Below are 13,138 nucleotides of genomic sequence, written 5' to 3'. Positions count from 1 at the left end.
CGTATCCAGTTCCGCAGACAACTATGCAGAGGCATAGGCTCTTCGTTTGTAGTGTAAAATACACTGCCGCGTGCGTCGCATCCAGCCCAAGACGGCGATTACGTCCATGTCCAAGTTTGCTTGCGACTAACGCACGCTGCTGTTTTATTTACCCAGGCTCCTCCCCATGCGTGTTCTTCTCCTTCTCTGCCTCTCTGTCGCGATATCGGCTAGGCAACTTCAACTAGCTAGCTTGGTACGATTGAACAGGACTCCCACCGTATAAAAACGCCTTTCTGTTCAGGTGTTTCGACACGGCGATCGATCTCCGGTCGGAACCTTCCCCAATGACCCGCACCAGGTCGGCGATTGGCCTCAAGGCTGGGGACAACTAACGCAGGTATCAACGGCACAGTTTTTATACAAATAGCACAGTGCTGACGTCCCGAAACAGATGGGAATGTTACAACATTACGATCTCGCCCAAGAGCTCCTCATAAAACGATACATGACGAAAGGAACGGAGACATTTCTTCTCAACTCGACGTACGAACGAAACGAGGTCGAATCGAGTCGTCACTGTAGCTCAATCAAACATTTGAAATTTTGAGTATTTTTTAGATCCACGTGCGTAGCACGGATGTGGATAGGACATTGATGAGTGCAGAGTGTCAGATGGCGGCTCTGTATAAACCAACTGGACGTCAGGTCAATTAGGAATAATTTATAATTTATTTTTTGAGTAATTTATTTCTCAAGGTCTTTTTGGAAAATTTGGATTGGCAACCGGTTCCAATTCACACGGTTCCTGTGGCAGAAGACAAGGCAAGGATTTAATTAGTTAATGTAATTTTATAAGTATGATTTCACCAGCTATTGCGTGGCTATACGGTTGACTGTCCTCGTTACAAAGAGCTTCGAGAAGAAGGCAAGAAGGATGCCGACTATCTCGAAGTGATGGCACAGAACAAGGTAGCGGATCCAGGACTGCATCAGGCTTGTGTGCTTCTATACGTGTTTTTACAGGATCTTTTTGCTCGCGTGAAGAAAAACACGGGAATTGATTACGATTTGAATCCTGATAATGCCTATCAAATATCAGATCCTCTGTTTTGTGAAGTGTGTTTGACGTTTTATTTAATTAACTATTGGCTATCGTTTCTGCTTTAGAAGCAGCATAATTTGACGTGGGACGATTGGGTTACGGAAGAGGATTTTGCTGCTCTCACAAAGGTCAACGGCTTTGGAATATATAAGATGTTCGCCGGGAATGAAATTCACCGAATCACTGCAGGTTGAATTTTCTTAATTATTGTTGTGACAGATTTTATTTTTTTCATTATCACTAAAGGTCCGTTTCTTGGCGAGGTGCTTGATCACATGGAGAAGAAACAAAAGCATTGTGAACTAGAAGCAACGAAAATGTTTGTGTATTCAGCTGTAAGAATTTATCACTTATATAAAAAATAGATAAATAGCATCAGTTTCTAATCTTAGCATGATACGACTGTAGCTGGTTTTCTGAATGCGTTGGGTTTGTATGGCCCGAACACTCCACAGCCTCCCTATGCTTCAATCATGATGATTGAACTCTATCTCCAAGATGACGGGTACTGTATCCTTTTTACAGAATATTCAATTCTTATTTCGTTTTGGATTTTTTGCAGGTCTTATGCTGTTGAAGTTTACTATCACATGGGTCCAGAGGCGGATAGTCCCGCTGAATTTATGGCTCTTCCAGGATGCCCATCACCTTGCACCCTTGAAAAATTCAAAGCGTGAGTGTTTAGCTAATTATAGTCATCCTACCTGGAGGTTCAATATTTAGATTTGTTACGCCTCTTATCCCAGAGAATTTTGATGAAGAGTGTCAGCTGTCGTCGTCCAAGCCTGGAAAAAGCAAAGCAGGTATGATTGCTGGGCTGTCTCTTTTCGCTGCTGCGTTGGTCGTTGCGTTGGTTGTATTGGCTGTTTGGTGTCGCCGAAGTGGGCGAGACAAACGCGGTTTTCATCCTACTCGCGGTAAACCTTTTATGAATGACTGCAGCGGTTCAGACACCGACTAATGTTAGACATGTTTGAACTATCTTTTATTCTGTTATTCAAACAAAGTACTGGCAACAAAATACTACTGCACGTTACCCTTACGCATTACTTTCTTCGAAACTTCGTCCACCATATTGCTTTAGCTGCAATAGCACTTACTACTACTACTCCTGCTACTGCTGCCGCTTTTGCCCACCATATCCATTCGCTTTCACTGGCGCGTTGAACTCCATTCTCTTTCCCCTCTTGCTGTTCTTCTGTTGTATTTGCTTGTTCCCCCTGTCTTGGTTGAGGCAACAATTCACGTTCTGGCGCCGGGGGGAAGACAAAGGATGTGTTGACAGACTGCTGTGATGATATAAAGAAAGGAAATGTTTCTGTGTGACAAACTGTGCCATCTACAGTAGAAACAACATTAGTGCAAGATCAGAAAAGAATTCACTGTTTAATTAATGAAGCTACCATGCTTATATTCAGCATTGAATTGGAGGAACTCTGCAGGCGGACTCTGCTTTGCTTTAACCACGCGTATGGAAGAAGAACGATTAATGAGACGATTCCTATCAAAGACAATTTTATCATTTAGAGTCCAATGTTTCGTCTGATGATCAGCCAATTGGATTGTAAATGTATCGTTTTGGTTTGATCCATTTGTCAGAGGAAATTGACAATAGTCACTGCAAATGCAGTTCGTCTTCTTCTTTTTCTTTTTCTTTTCTCTTTTCATCATTTTCTCTTCATGATAACAATGTGCAGTCAATTTCCAAGTGTCCGCAGAACTCACATACAAAAATAAAACAATGAAAACCTCCAAGACTAAGGGTAGATAGAAGTCAGGTACATATTAAGGCACCATACACCATAAGGTCGTACCTTTTGCGTCATGTCGTTGGCTAAGTGCTTCGGGGAGTAATGAGTATAGTGCACCATCACTTTTGGAAAGAAGCCCTTCATTTCTTTCTGGATGAAAGGATTCTCGAAGATAGTCCTGGGTGTCCAATGCGCCGGTCTCATAAGCACTTTCAGGAACTAAAATATCGTGAAGATCTTGACCGCCGTCCGTTGATCGTATTGCTTCGCAGAACGTCTCGTAGCTGCTGGGTTCTCCTTTCATAAGAATTTCTTGCAGTAGGTATCTGGCTGCCGCAGAGGAGGATTTTTGTTCGACCATTCGTCGTATATGGATGCACTGGTCATTTGTTATGATGCGGGCTGAAAAGAGTCGATCCAGAACAGCTCCGCCGTCAATCAGTAGAGAAAGCTTTTCAACAATATTAGGAAACTGTTCGACGAATGGTTCGGCTTTCCACGGCGATTTCGTCATTACTGCGGTCATTTCCGGGGCGTCTCGGACGAGACTGAATTTTTGCCTCGATTTGCTGGCCCGCTGTACGCGTCACTATACGCCCGCCGCTGTACGCGTCGCTACACGCCTTGACGCGGCCTTGACGCCCTGTCTTTGCGCGGAAGGGAAGCACTGCGCATTGCGCATGCGCAGTGTTTTTGTTTATCGAAAAACTGGCCCGAAAAACTACAGGTAGCACAGTGAGTGGGTGCAACACGATCGTCGTACGGCCGCGCGGCATGAGCCGTCGACATCTACTTTTGTAGAGCGAGAGTCCCCGGCCCGGCTCCCCATCTATGCTTTTTCCTCTCTGGTTTTTCTGTCTGCTTTTCTGTGCCTTTCTGGTTTTTCTGTCTGCCTCTCTGTCGCGAAATCAGCCATTCGCCCTAAGGAAAAGGTACGATCGAGTAACACACCGTGACACGGGGCCGCGGAAGCTGACTCGGATGATTTCACGGATTATTTGTTCCCCAATGCCCGCCGCCTTGCACCCTTGAAGAATTCAAAGCGTGAGTGTTTAGCTAATTATTATAATCCTACGTGGAGGTTCAATATTTAGATTTGTTACGCCTCTTATTCCGGATGATTTTGATGAAGAGAGTGTCAGCTGTCGTCGTCCAAGCCGACAAAAAGCAAAGCAGGTATGATTGCTCTTTTCGCTTCTGCGTTGGTCGTTGCTTTCATTGCATATGCTGCGTGGTGTCGCCGACGCGGGCAAAACAATGTTTTCACTCTACTGGCGGTAAACCTTTTATGAACGACTGCAGCGGTTCAGACACCGAGTAATGCTAGACGTGTTTGAACTATTTTCTTAAAGATATTGACAAAAATACTACTGCACGTTACCTATATGTTACTTTCTTCGAAACTTCCTTCGTCCATTTACAAATCGTGGTTTTGTTAGCTGCCCCTATTGCTATTATTACAAGAACTCCTACTACCACTACTGCTACCGGTATCCAGTTTGAGCCTGGATCTTGGCTTTCACTGTCGTGTTGAACCCTTTTCTCTTGCCCTTTTAGCTGTTCTTCTGTTGTATTTGGTGGATAGGCGGTCGCTTGTTCCTCCTGTCTTCGTGGAGGCAATGATTCACGTTCTAACTCCGGAGATAAGAGAAAGGAAAATGTGTTGACACTGTTGAAAGTAGCGTTGCCATCTATACAGATACGACATACCAGTAAATGATGACCGTTAGAAAGACTTCAGTACATAACCTACCTTTTCCATATTTAGCTTTGAAGTGCAGAGATTTTGCAGGTAGACTTTTCTTTTCTTTGATCCTTTGTGATGTATTCGCAGAACTCATGAGAGATGACCTCTGCAAGACAATGTCTTCTTCTTGAGACCAATACTCCTTCATATCATCAGCCAACTGGACTATAACTTTATCTTCCGATTCGTCGTTCAAAGGAAATTCCCACCAATCGTCACTGGATTTCCAGCTCTTCTTCTTGTATCTTTCTTCCGTCTTTTCTGCCTCTTCTTTCTGGTGACAACAAACTGCATGGACTTTCCATTCCTCTTTATCGTACTGCTGCAAAAATAAATTAACAAAAACCTTTAAATCTAAAGATGGCAGAAGGAAATCAGACGCATACGCTGAGAATACATAAAAAACCACCTTTAGGTTTTTCCCTTTCCACTTGCCATATTCCAGATTGTAGAGACATTTCAGGTGGCGGACCAGTCCGAGTCTCTAGGTCACTGTGGCGGTTGGAGTCAGGAGCAAACATGGTTCGAAGATCATTGGTGGAATTAAGTGCATCAGTTCCGTAAGCACTGCTTTGACTGCGATAACTGCTTCTAATTAGCGTACCGTAAAGCTCTTGATCTCTGCCTGTATTTCTTACCGCGATGCAGAACTTCCTGAAACTGCCGTCTTCTTTTCTCACAAGAGTGTCGAGAATGCGTCTGGCTGCCAAGGCTGCGTCATTCTCAGAGTCTATTGTAGCTCGCTGGTCATGCGTTAAAAGGCCGGACTCAACGAGTCGATCGACAATATTTCCGGGTCTTTTGTCTGTGATCAACTCAGAAAGCTTTGTGATGGTGTAAGAATAGTTTTCGAGGAAGGCCGGGCTGCTCCACACCAAGTCTGTCGCTCTTGACATTCCGTGCTCGGTACAAAAAAAAGTCAGACTCGGCCGGCGAGCGGAAGTAGGTGTCAACTCGACAGGGGCTGCCTCGGGGAGTGTCCAGCAGTAGCCCTGTTTGCTCCCTAGAAACCCTTCTTCTGTTTGATATAAATGCATCCCCGGGGAGCGTAGTTAGTCCCCAGGGGCCGTCCCCAGGGCAGTCCCCAGCCGTCCCCAGCCGTCTCCAGCCGTCTCCAGCTTAGCTCTCCAGCATAAATGCGTTTTCTGATTTTTCTGTGCCTCTCTGTCGCGAAATCGACATCGGCTAGAAAACTTCAACTAGCTAGTTTGGTATGATCGGGTGCCAAACTCTCCCTCTAAGCAAATGCGCTCGCGTTCAGGTATTTCGACACGGCGATCGATCTCCGGCCGGAACCTTCTCCACGGACCCGCACCAGGTCGACCAGTGGCCGCAAGGCTGGGGACAACTAACGCAGGTATTGAGGACGCATTTTTTCAGACGAAAACCAATGCTGACGTCCCGAACAGGCGGGAATGTTGCAGCATTACAATCTCGCCCAAGAGCTCCTCATGAAACGATACATGACGAAAGGAACGGAGACGTTTCTGCTCAGCTCATCGTACAAGCGAGACGAGGTCGAATCGAATCGTCACTGTAGCTCAGAAATACCATATATGAAATTTCGAGTTTAGATCTACGTGCGTAGCACGGATTTGGACAGGACATTGATGAGTGCAGAGTGTCTGATGGCGGCTCTATATAAGCCGACTGGACATCAGGTTAATTAGAGAAATGTTGCTAGAAAATATTTTGTGTGTTTCATGTTTTTTAGGCTTTTTTGAAGGATTTCGATTGGCAGCCGATTCCAATTCACACCGTTCCCGTACCAGAAGATAAGGCAAGAAATTGATAAATTGATTGTGACTGTATATAAATATTTAATGTATAATTATTTTTTCTAGCTGTTGCGTGGCCACTATGTATGTCCTCGCTACAAAAAGCTTCGAGAAGAAGGCAGGAAAGTTGCAGACTATGTTGAAGTGATGGAGCAGAATAAGGTAATAGGAGTTACGTCTTGTAGACTCAAAGCATTCATTCATGCGCGTTTTGCTACAGGATCTTTTTGCTCGTGTGAAGAAAAACGCAGGAATCGATTATGATCTGACTATTGATAACGTCTGCGAAATATTTGATCTTCTCTTCTGTGAAGTCTGTTCAAGTTCTTTGTGTATGTTTGGGAAGTCTTTGGTATCATTTCTGGTTTAGAAGCAGCATAAGTTGCCATGGGCTGACTGGGTCACGAAAGAGGATTTTGCTGCTCTCGCCAAGGTCAGTGACTTTGCATTGTACAAGAAGTTTGCTGGGAAAGAAATCCTCAGAATCACAGCAGGTTAGAATAAGAATCTTAATTAATTAAAAAATTTATCTGCACTACCAAAAGGTCCACTTCTCGGCGAAATTCTGGATCATATGGAGACAAAACGAAATGGCGGCGATTTGAAAGCAACAAAAATGTTCGTGTATTCAGCAGTAAGACGAAATTATTTTCATAGATAAACAAATGACAGTTGCTCAATTCATTAATTTTCTAGCACGATTCAACTATAGCTGCTCTCCTAAACGCGTTTGGTTTGTACGGTCCGGACACTGCGCGACCGCCGTATGCTTCGATCATGATGATTGAGCTCTATCTGGAAGATGACGGGTACCATAACGCTTCTTCTCAGAGACAAAATTGATTCTTATTGTGGCTTGCAGGTCTAGTAGTGTAGAAGTTTACTATCACATGGGGCCGGAAGCTGATGGTTCCACGGATCATTTGACTCTTCCCGGGTGCCCATTGCCTTGCACCCTTGAAAAATTTAAAGCGTGGGCGCTTATTCATTATAATTATTATAATTATTATTGCGTTATCCTGATTTATCTTAGATTTGTTACTTCTTTTGTTCCGGATAATTTTGATGAAGAGTGTGGACTGTCGTCAATGCCGTCGAAGTTGATGAGTATGGACAGTCGTCAATGCCGTCAAAGTTGAAGCAACTGCAGTTGCTGGTTTCTTTCTACGGCTGCAGTAGCTATTGAAAGCAGGTGACACAAACGCCGTCATTTTTGTCCCTCCAATTTAGGTTTTAGTTAACTGATTATTCCATTAGAGAGAAAATGCTTTCTCATCAAAATAATATCATACTCTTACTGTACAGGATGCAGTCCAGTGAGTCCACCCCAAGTTGACATTGAATTTCATTTTCAAGGCATACAAATACTCAGTTAGAAATAGCCAATGACATGACTACGTATGCTTAACCCGACTAAAAGACAGCAGTGGTCTCACAAGCAAAATGCCACTATATCCAATCAAAGACGTAGTCCCTGGGCGTGGTCTACCTTATTGACTAGCGCGCTGAGGCTCCGCTCCAGTTCCTCGCTCCAGTCTATGCGTGTTCTCCTTGTTCTCTGCCTCTCTGTCGCGATATCGGCTAGGCAACTTCAACTAGCTAGCCTGGTACGATTGAACAGGACTCTCACCGTATGAAAACGCCTTTCTGTTCAGGTGTTTCGACACGGCGATCGATCTCCGGCCGGAACCTTCCCCACGGACCCGCACCAGGTCGACCAGTGGCCGCAAGGCTGGGGACAACTAACGCAGGTATTGAGGACGCATTTTTTTAGACGAAAACCAATGCTGACGTCCCGAAACAGGCGGGAATGTTGCAGCATTACAATCTCGCCCAAGAGCTCCTCATGAAACGATACATGACGAAAGGAACGGAGACGTTTCTGCTCAGCTCATCGTACAAGCGAGACGAGGTCGAATCGAATCGTCACTGTAGCTCAGAAATATGAAATTTCGAGTTTAGATCTACGTGCGTAGCACGGATTTGGACAGGACATTGATGAGTGCAGAGTGTCTGATGGCGGCTTTATATAAGCCAAACGGACATCAGGTTAACTAAAGAATTGTTGCTAGAAAATATTTTGGTTGTTTCATGTTCTTTTTTAGGCTTTTTTGAAGGATTTTGATTGGCAGCCGATTCCAATTCACACCGTTCCCGTACCAGAAGATAAGGCAAGAAATTGATAAATTGATTGTATATAAATATTTAATTAATGTATAGTTATTTTTTCTAGCTGTTGCGTGGCCACTATGTATGTCCTCGTTATAAAAAGCTTCGAGAAGAAGGTACGAACGATGCAGACTATGTTGAAGTGATGGAGCAAAATAAGGTAATAGGAGTTACGTCTTGTAGACTCAAAGCATTCATTCATGCGCGTTTTGCTACAGGATCTTTTTGCTCGTGTGAAGAAAAACGCAGGAATCGATTATGATCTGACTATTGATAACGTCGGCGAAATATTTGATCTTCTCTTCTGTGAAGTCTGTTCAAGCTCTTTGTGTACGTTTGGGAAGTCTTTGGTATCATTTCTGGTTTAGAAGCAGCATAAGTTGCCTTGGGCTGACTGGGTCACAAAAGAGGATTTTGCTGCTCTCGCCAAGGTCAGTGACTTTGCATTGTATAAGACGTTTGCTGCGAAAGAAATCCTCAGAATCACAGCAGGTTAGAATAAGAATCCTAAAAAATTGATTTACACTACCAAAAGGTCCACTTCTCGGCGAAATGCTGGATCATATGGAGACGAAACGAAATAACGGCGATTTAAAAGCAACAAAAATGTTCGTGTATTCAGCAGTAAGACGAAATTATTTTCATAGATAAACAAATAGCAGTTGCTCAATTCATTAATTTTCTAGCATGATTCAACTCTAGCTGCTCTCCTGAACGCGTTTGGTTTGTACAGTCCGGACACTGCGCGACCGCCGTATGCTTCGATCATGATGATTGAGCTCTATCTGGAAGATGACGGGTACCATAACGCTTCTTCTGAGGGACAAAAAATGATTCTTTTTGTGGCTTGTAGGTCTAGTAGTGTAGAAGTTTACTATCACATGGGACCAGAAGCTGATGGTTCCACGGATCGTTTGGCTCTTCCCGGGTGCCCATTGCCTTGCACCCTTGAAAAGTTCAAAGCGTGGGCACTTATTAGTATAATTATTATTGCGCTACCCCGATTATTTTAGATTTGCTACTTCTTTTATTCCGGAAAATTTCGATGAAGAGTGTCAACAGTCGTCAATGACGTCGAAGTTGATGAAAAGCAAAACAGGTGCAGTTGCTGGATTTTTTCTCGCTACGGCTGCAGTAGCTATTGCGTTGGTCGCATTGGCTGTAGCGTTTTGCCAAAGCAGGCTGCCCAAACGCCGTCATTTCTGTCCCTCCAATCCTTTTTGCCGGCATTTATTTAGTTAACTAATTATTCCGTTAGGGAGAGAAAAGTGCTGTTTCAAAAATAATATCATATCCCTACTGTACAGGATGCAGTCCAGTAAATGTGTTTTCCATCCTGCATACTAACAACGGCGTCAGTCATTACGTTACAGATCCCTGACGGCACAAGTGAGGAATGCGCTTGATGCCTCGACTGCAGACAAGCCAAGTCGGTTTTTCTTATGTGTCTGACGTAGAATCAATGATCTGGCGTCACACACGTTCAATTCTCCCACGAAATGACAAATCTCCGATCCCACTTCACGTTTCCCGTTTGAGAAAGCTGAGGTGAGTTGGAGCGAGCTTGCCGTGCTATCAGAAGGTAGGAGAAAATCCATAAGACAAGTCAACAGCAACAACATCATCAAATGCAAGAGCAGCTAGGAAAGAAATGATTATCAGGTATATATTTTAGATCAATGCTTGCTTTTGGTATTCAGTGTCTTTTGTGCTTGAGAAAAAACGTCGACGAGCAAGTGAAGCTGTTCGACGTGAGGAAATTCCGTCAGCAGTGGCAGTGGTCTCACAAGCAAAATGCCCAATCAAAGGGCTTGTCAACTTCGAAAGCCCGTCAATCCCACTAGTCCTCGTACATCAACGTTTTTATACGTTTTATATACAGCTGAATCCAAGGCAGACGGCGTCGTCTAGCTTGTGACTAGCGCGCTCCGATCCTCCGAGGCTCCAGGGCAGTCCATGCTTCCTATGCGTGTTCTCCTCGTTCTCTGCCTCTTTGTCGCCATATCGGCTAGGTAACTTCAACTAGCTAGCTTAGTACGATTGAACAGAACTCCTACCGTATAAAAACGTATTTCTTTTCAGGTGTTCCCACGCGGCGATCGATCTCCGGACAGAACCTTCCCGTTTGAGAATCATTACGTACGAACTGAGGTGAGTTGGGGCGAGTTTGCCGAGCTATCAGAAGGTTATTTTTCTTAGGAGACAAGAGGCATCCAACAATTGATGTTTCTTTAGCGAAATCAACGTTTATAAGAGATGCAAGTGGTGGAACGTATGGTGAGCCAGACACACACTGAATTGTTTGACTTAGAAGGCGAATACACGCACAGGCATTTCCAGAGCAGCCAACTTGGCAATATTAGCATCAACGTTTCATGTAAGTTATCCGCATACACGAAATGCAGGGCATGGGGTGAATCATTGTCGGCCCTAGTGTAAATACACTTGGATGCGTCGCATCGCATCCAGACGTGACTAGCCTAGCGCGCAGCGCGCGCGCGCGCGCGCGCTTTTGTATCCCACGGCTCCTCCCATGCCCCCCATGCGTGCTCCCGTCGTTCTCTGCTTCATTGTCGCGGTATCGGCTAGGCAACTTCAACTAGCTAGCTTGGTACGACTGAATAGGACTCCCACCGTATAAAAACGTCTTTCTGTTCAGGTGTTTCGACACGGCGATCGATCTCCGGACAGAACCTTCCCCACGGACCCGCACCAGGTCGACGAGTGGCCGCAAGGCTGGGGACAACTGACGCAGGTATTGAAGACGCATTTTTCATACGAATAGCAATGCTGACGTCCCGACACAGATGGGAATGTTGCAGCATTACGATCTCGCCCAAGAGCTCCTCATAAAACGATACATGACGAAAGGAACGGAGACGTTTCTGCTCAGCTCGTCGTACGAACGAGACGAGGTCGAATTAAGTAGTCACGTGCATTCAGTTCAAAAATTTGAAATTCTAGATCTACGTGCGTAGCACGGATGTTGACAGGACATTGATGAGTGCAGAGTGTCAGATGGCGGCTCTGTATAAACCAACTGGACGTCAGGTTAATTAGGAATAATTAATGTAATATTTTTGAGTAATTTGTTTCTCAAGGTCTTTTTGGAAAATTTGGATTGGCAACCGGTTCCAATTCACACGGTTCCTTTGGCAGAAGACAAGGCAAGGATTCAATTAATTAAAATAATTTATTATTAATCTATATGTGATTTTACCAGCTATTGCGCGGCTTCTCAATTGACTGTCCTCGTTACAAAGAGCTTAAAGAAGAATACAAGAATGATGCCGACTATCTTGAAGTGATGGCACAGAACAAGGTAGTGGATCTGAAACTGCATCATAAGACTCGATTGCTTCTGCATATTGTCACAGGATCTTTTTGCTCGCGTGAAGAAAAACGCGGGGATTGATTATGATCTGAATCCTAGTAATTCCTATCAAATATCAGATCCTCTATTTTGTGAGGTGTGTATGACTTTCTTTATTTCATTTTTGGCTATCATTTCCGCTTTAGAAGCAGCATAATTTAACTTGGGCTGACTGGGTTACGGAAGAGGATTTTGCTGCTCTCTTCAAGGTCAATGACTTTTCAATCTATAAGTTGTTCGCCGGAAAAGAAATTCACCGAATCACAGCAGGTTAAATTATCTTAACTCTTGTTGTGAAAGAATCTATTCTCCCATTACTAAAGGTCCTTTTCTTGGCGAAGTGCTCAATCACATGGAGGCGAAACAAAATGGCGGCAAGCTAGAAGCAACGAAGATGTTTGTGTATTCAGCTGTAAGACAGAATCCATTGCTTATAAATACATTAAGTAGGATTGTTTCTAATTTTAGCATGATTTGAATGTAGCTGCTTTCCTGAATGCGTTGGGTTTGTATGGCCCGGACACTCCGCAGCCGCCCTATGCTTCAATCATGATGATTGAGCTCTATCTCCAAGACGACGGGTAGTATCTCTTCTCACAAAAGATTTAATTCTTATTTCGTTTTCACAGGTCTACTAGTGTTGAAGTTTACTACCACATGGGGCCAGAGGCGGATGGTCCTACTGAATTTATGGCTCTTCCCGAATGCCCATCACCTTGCACTCTTGAAAAATTCAAAGCGTGAGTGTTTAGCCAATTATAGTAATTATAGGTGGAGGTTTAACTTGTAGATTTGTTACGCCTCTTATTCCGGATGATTTTGACAAAGAGTGTCAGCTGTCATCTAAGGCAACAAAAAGCAAAGTAGGTATAATTGCTGGGCTGTCTGTTTCTGCTGCTGCGGTGGTTGTTGCGTTGGTTGTATTGGTTGTGTGGTGTCACCGACGCGGGCAACGCAAACACCGTTTTCCAGACACCGATAAATGTTAGACATCTTGTCTATTTTTGAACTATCTTTTATTCTTCAAACACTTGATTAATTTCTCACTGATTGGCTGTGCGGTTATTCCAAAGCAGGCAACACAAACGCCGTCTATCTCTCCGATCTTTTTTGCCGGTATTTCCTTATTAATTAACTAATTATTTAAATCAGAGGGATAAATCATGTTTCTGACCGTGGGCAAACTGGGTGTAGGAATTGCAGATAAATTTTATTGTCATGCCCCTACTGTACAAG

The 13,138-nt window shown here is 44.0% G+C and overlaps 7 protein-coding genes and 1 long non-coding RNA gene across 13 annotated transcripts in view; 5 read left to right on the top strand and 3 right to left on the bottom strand.

Annotated features, from left to right (window-relative positions):
• Positions 1 to 11: 11 nt before the first annotated feature.
• On the top strand, positions 12 to 2,120 carry LOC136199679 (prostatic acid phosphatase-like). The gene is made up of 12 exons (XM_065989942.1): positions 12 to 235; positions 284 to 379; positions 434 to 541; positions 601 to 687; positions 739 to 804; positions 853 to 951; positions 1,006 to 1,098; positions 1,150 to 1,273; positions 1,331 to 1,419; positions 1,477 to 1,589; positions 1,647 to 1,757; positions 1,808 to 2,120. Exons 1-12 carry the CDS (start codon positions 167 to 169, stop codon positions 2,043 to 2,045), a joined length of 1,293 nt encoding a protein of 430 aa, XP_065846014.1. The 5' UTR covers positions 12 to 166; the 3' UTR covers positions 2,046 to 2,120.
• LOC136199680 (uncharacterized) lies at positions 2,065 to 3,485 on the bottom strand. 2 transcript variants are annotated; one of them, XM_065989944.1, is made up of 4 exons: positions 2,899 to 3,485; positions 2,488 to 2,841; positions 2,222 to 2,423; positions 2,149 to 2,168 (listed from the first exon to the last, which is right to left on the bottom strand). In XM_065989944.1, exons 1-4 carry the CDS (start codon positions 3,359 to 3,361, stop codon positions 2,165 to 2,167), a joined length of 1,023 nt encoding a protein of 340 aa, XP_065846016.1. In that variant the 5' UTR covers positions 3,362 to 3,485; the 3' UTR covers positions 2,149 to 2,164. The 2 variants fall into 2 exon arrangements, with proteins under 2 accessions (XP_065846015.1, XP_065846016.1); XM_065989943.1 differs by having other exon boundaries at positions 2,065 to 2,423.
• Positions 3,486 to 3,536: 51 nt separating this feature from the next.
• Positions 3,537 to 4,215, top strand: LOC136187195 (uncharacterized). Its single transcript, XR_010669874.1, has 2 exons — positions 3,537 to 3,879; positions 3,930 to 4,215. It is a non-coding gene; the product is annotated as an uncharacterized lncRNA (long non-coding RNA).
• LOC136187184 (uncharacterized) lies at positions 4,153 to 5,596 on the bottom strand. Its single transcript, XM_065974738.1, has 3 exons — positions 4,992 to 5,596; positions 4,589 to 4,936; positions 4,153 to 4,526 (listed from the first exon to the last, which is right to left on the bottom strand). The coding sequence occupies exons 1-3, from the start codon at positions 5,476 to 5,478 to the stop codon at positions 4,213 to 4,215; spliced, it is 1,149 nt and encodes a 382-aa protein (XP_065830810.1). The 5' UTR covers positions 5,479 to 5,596; the 3' UTR covers positions 4,153 to 4,212.
• Positions 5,597 to 5,611: 15 nt separating this feature from the next.
• LOC136187171 (lysosomal acid phosphatase-like) lies at positions 5,612 to 7,768 on the top strand. 2 transcript variants are annotated; one of them, XR_010669860.1, is made up of 12 exons: positions 5,612 to 5,793; positions 5,844 to 5,939; positions 5,992 to 6,099; positions 6,157 to 6,243; positions 6,297 to 6,362; positions 6,427 to 6,522; positions 6,581 to 6,673; positions 6,731 to 6,854; positions 6,906 to 6,994; positions 7,057 to 7,102; positions 7,223 to 7,333; positions 7,394 to 7,768. XR_010669860.1 is itself a non-coding variant. In XM_065974723.1 (12 exons), exons 1-12 carry the CDS (start codon positions 5,719 to 5,721, stop codon positions 7,497 to 7,499), a joined length of 1,164 nt encoding a protein of 387 aa, XP_065830795.1. In that variant the 5' UTR covers positions 5,616 to 5,718; the 3' UTR covers positions 7,500 to 7,768. The 2 variants fall into 2 exon arrangements, 1 of the variants encoding a protein (XP_065830795.1); XM_065974723.1 differs by having other exon boundaries at positions 5,616 to 5,793; positions 7,057 to 7,169.
• An 89-nt stretch (positions 7,769 to 7,857) lies between these two features.
• Positions 7,858 to 9,846, top strand: LOC136187138 (lysosomal acid phosphatase-like). 2 transcript variants are annotated; one of them, XM_065974681.1, is made up of 12 exons: positions 7,858 to 7,967; positions 8,016 to 8,111; positions 8,165 to 8,272; positions 8,323 to 8,409; positions 8,466 to 8,531; positions 8,594 to 8,689; positions 8,748 to 8,840; positions 8,898 to 9,021; positions 9,065 to 9,137; positions 9,263 to 9,328; positions 9,383 to 9,493; positions 9,543 to 9,846. In XM_065974681.1, the coding sequence occupies exons 1-12, from the start codon at positions 7,899 to 7,901 to the stop codon at positions 9,769 to 9,771; spliced, it is 1,218 nt and encodes a 405-aa protein (XP_065830753.1). In that variant the 5' UTR covers positions 7,858 to 7,898; the 3' UTR covers positions 9,772 to 9,846. The 2 variants fall into 2 exon arrangements, with proteins under 2 accessions (XP_065830753.1, XP_065830746.1); XM_065974674.1 differs by having other exon boundaries at positions 9,065 to 9,153; positions 9,216 to 9,328.
• Positions 9,795 to 12,952, top strand: LOC136187154 (lysosomal acid phosphatase-like). 3 transcript variants are annotated; one of them, XM_065974702.1, is made up of 17 exons: positions 9,795 to 9,918; positions 9,987 to 10,191; positions 10,247 to 10,541; positions 10,612 to 10,680; positions 10,729 to 10,801; positions 10,860 to 10,906; positions 11,189 to 11,284; positions 11,337 to 11,444; positions 11,494 to 11,580; positions 11,631 to 11,696; positions 11,753 to 11,851; positions 11,907 to 11,999; positions 12,049 to 12,172; positions 12,226 to 12,314; positions 12,371 to 12,483; positions 12,532 to 12,642; positions 12,693 to 12,952. In XM_065974702.1, the coding sequence occupies exons 5-17, from the start codon at positions 10,786 to 10,788 to the stop codon at positions 12,889 to 12,891; spliced, it is 1,248 nt and encodes a 415-aa protein (XP_065830774.1). In that variant the 5' UTR covers positions 9,795 to 9,918; positions 9,987 to 10,191; positions 10,247 to 10,541; positions 10,612 to 10,680; positions 10,729 to 10,785; the 3' UTR covers positions 12,892 to 12,952. The 3 variants fall into 3 exon arrangements, with proteins under 3 accessions (XP_065830774.1, XP_065830782.1, XP_065830764.1); XM_065974710.1 differs by lacking the exons at positions 9,795 to 9,918; positions 9,987 to 10,191; positions 10,247 to 10,541; positions 10,612 to 10,680 and having other exon boundaries at positions 10,720 to 10,806; XM_065974692.1 differs by lacking the exons at positions 9,795 to 9,918; positions 9,987 to 10,191; positions 10,247 to 10,541; ... (1 more) ...; positions 10,729 to 10,801; positions 10,860 to 10,906 and adding an exon at positions 11,048 to 11,140.
• Positions 12,953 to 13,063: 111 nt separating this feature from the next.
• Positions 13,064 to 13,138, bottom strand: part of LOC136198950 (tRNA(Ile)-lysidine synthase-like) — a 1,831-nt gene continuing 1,756 nt past the window's right edge. Inside the window, exon 8 of the mRNA XM_065989026.1 lies at positions 13,064 to 13,086. Coding sequence (XP_065845098.1) covers positions 13,064 to 13,086 — 23 coding nt within the window. The remainder of the gene's footprint in view (positions 13,087 to 13,138) is intronic.

Source organism: Oscarella lobularis, chromosome 1 (assembly GCF_947507565.1).
Source record: "Oscarella lobularis chromosome 1, ooOscLobu1.1, whole genome shotgun sequence".
Lineage (NCBI taxonomy): Eukaryota > Metazoa > Porifera > Homoscleromorpha > Homosclerophorida > Oscarellidae > Oscarella > Oscarella lobularis.
Note: the sequence above shows the minus strand (reverse complement) of the source record. Positions and strands in the feature narration are given on the sequence as shown.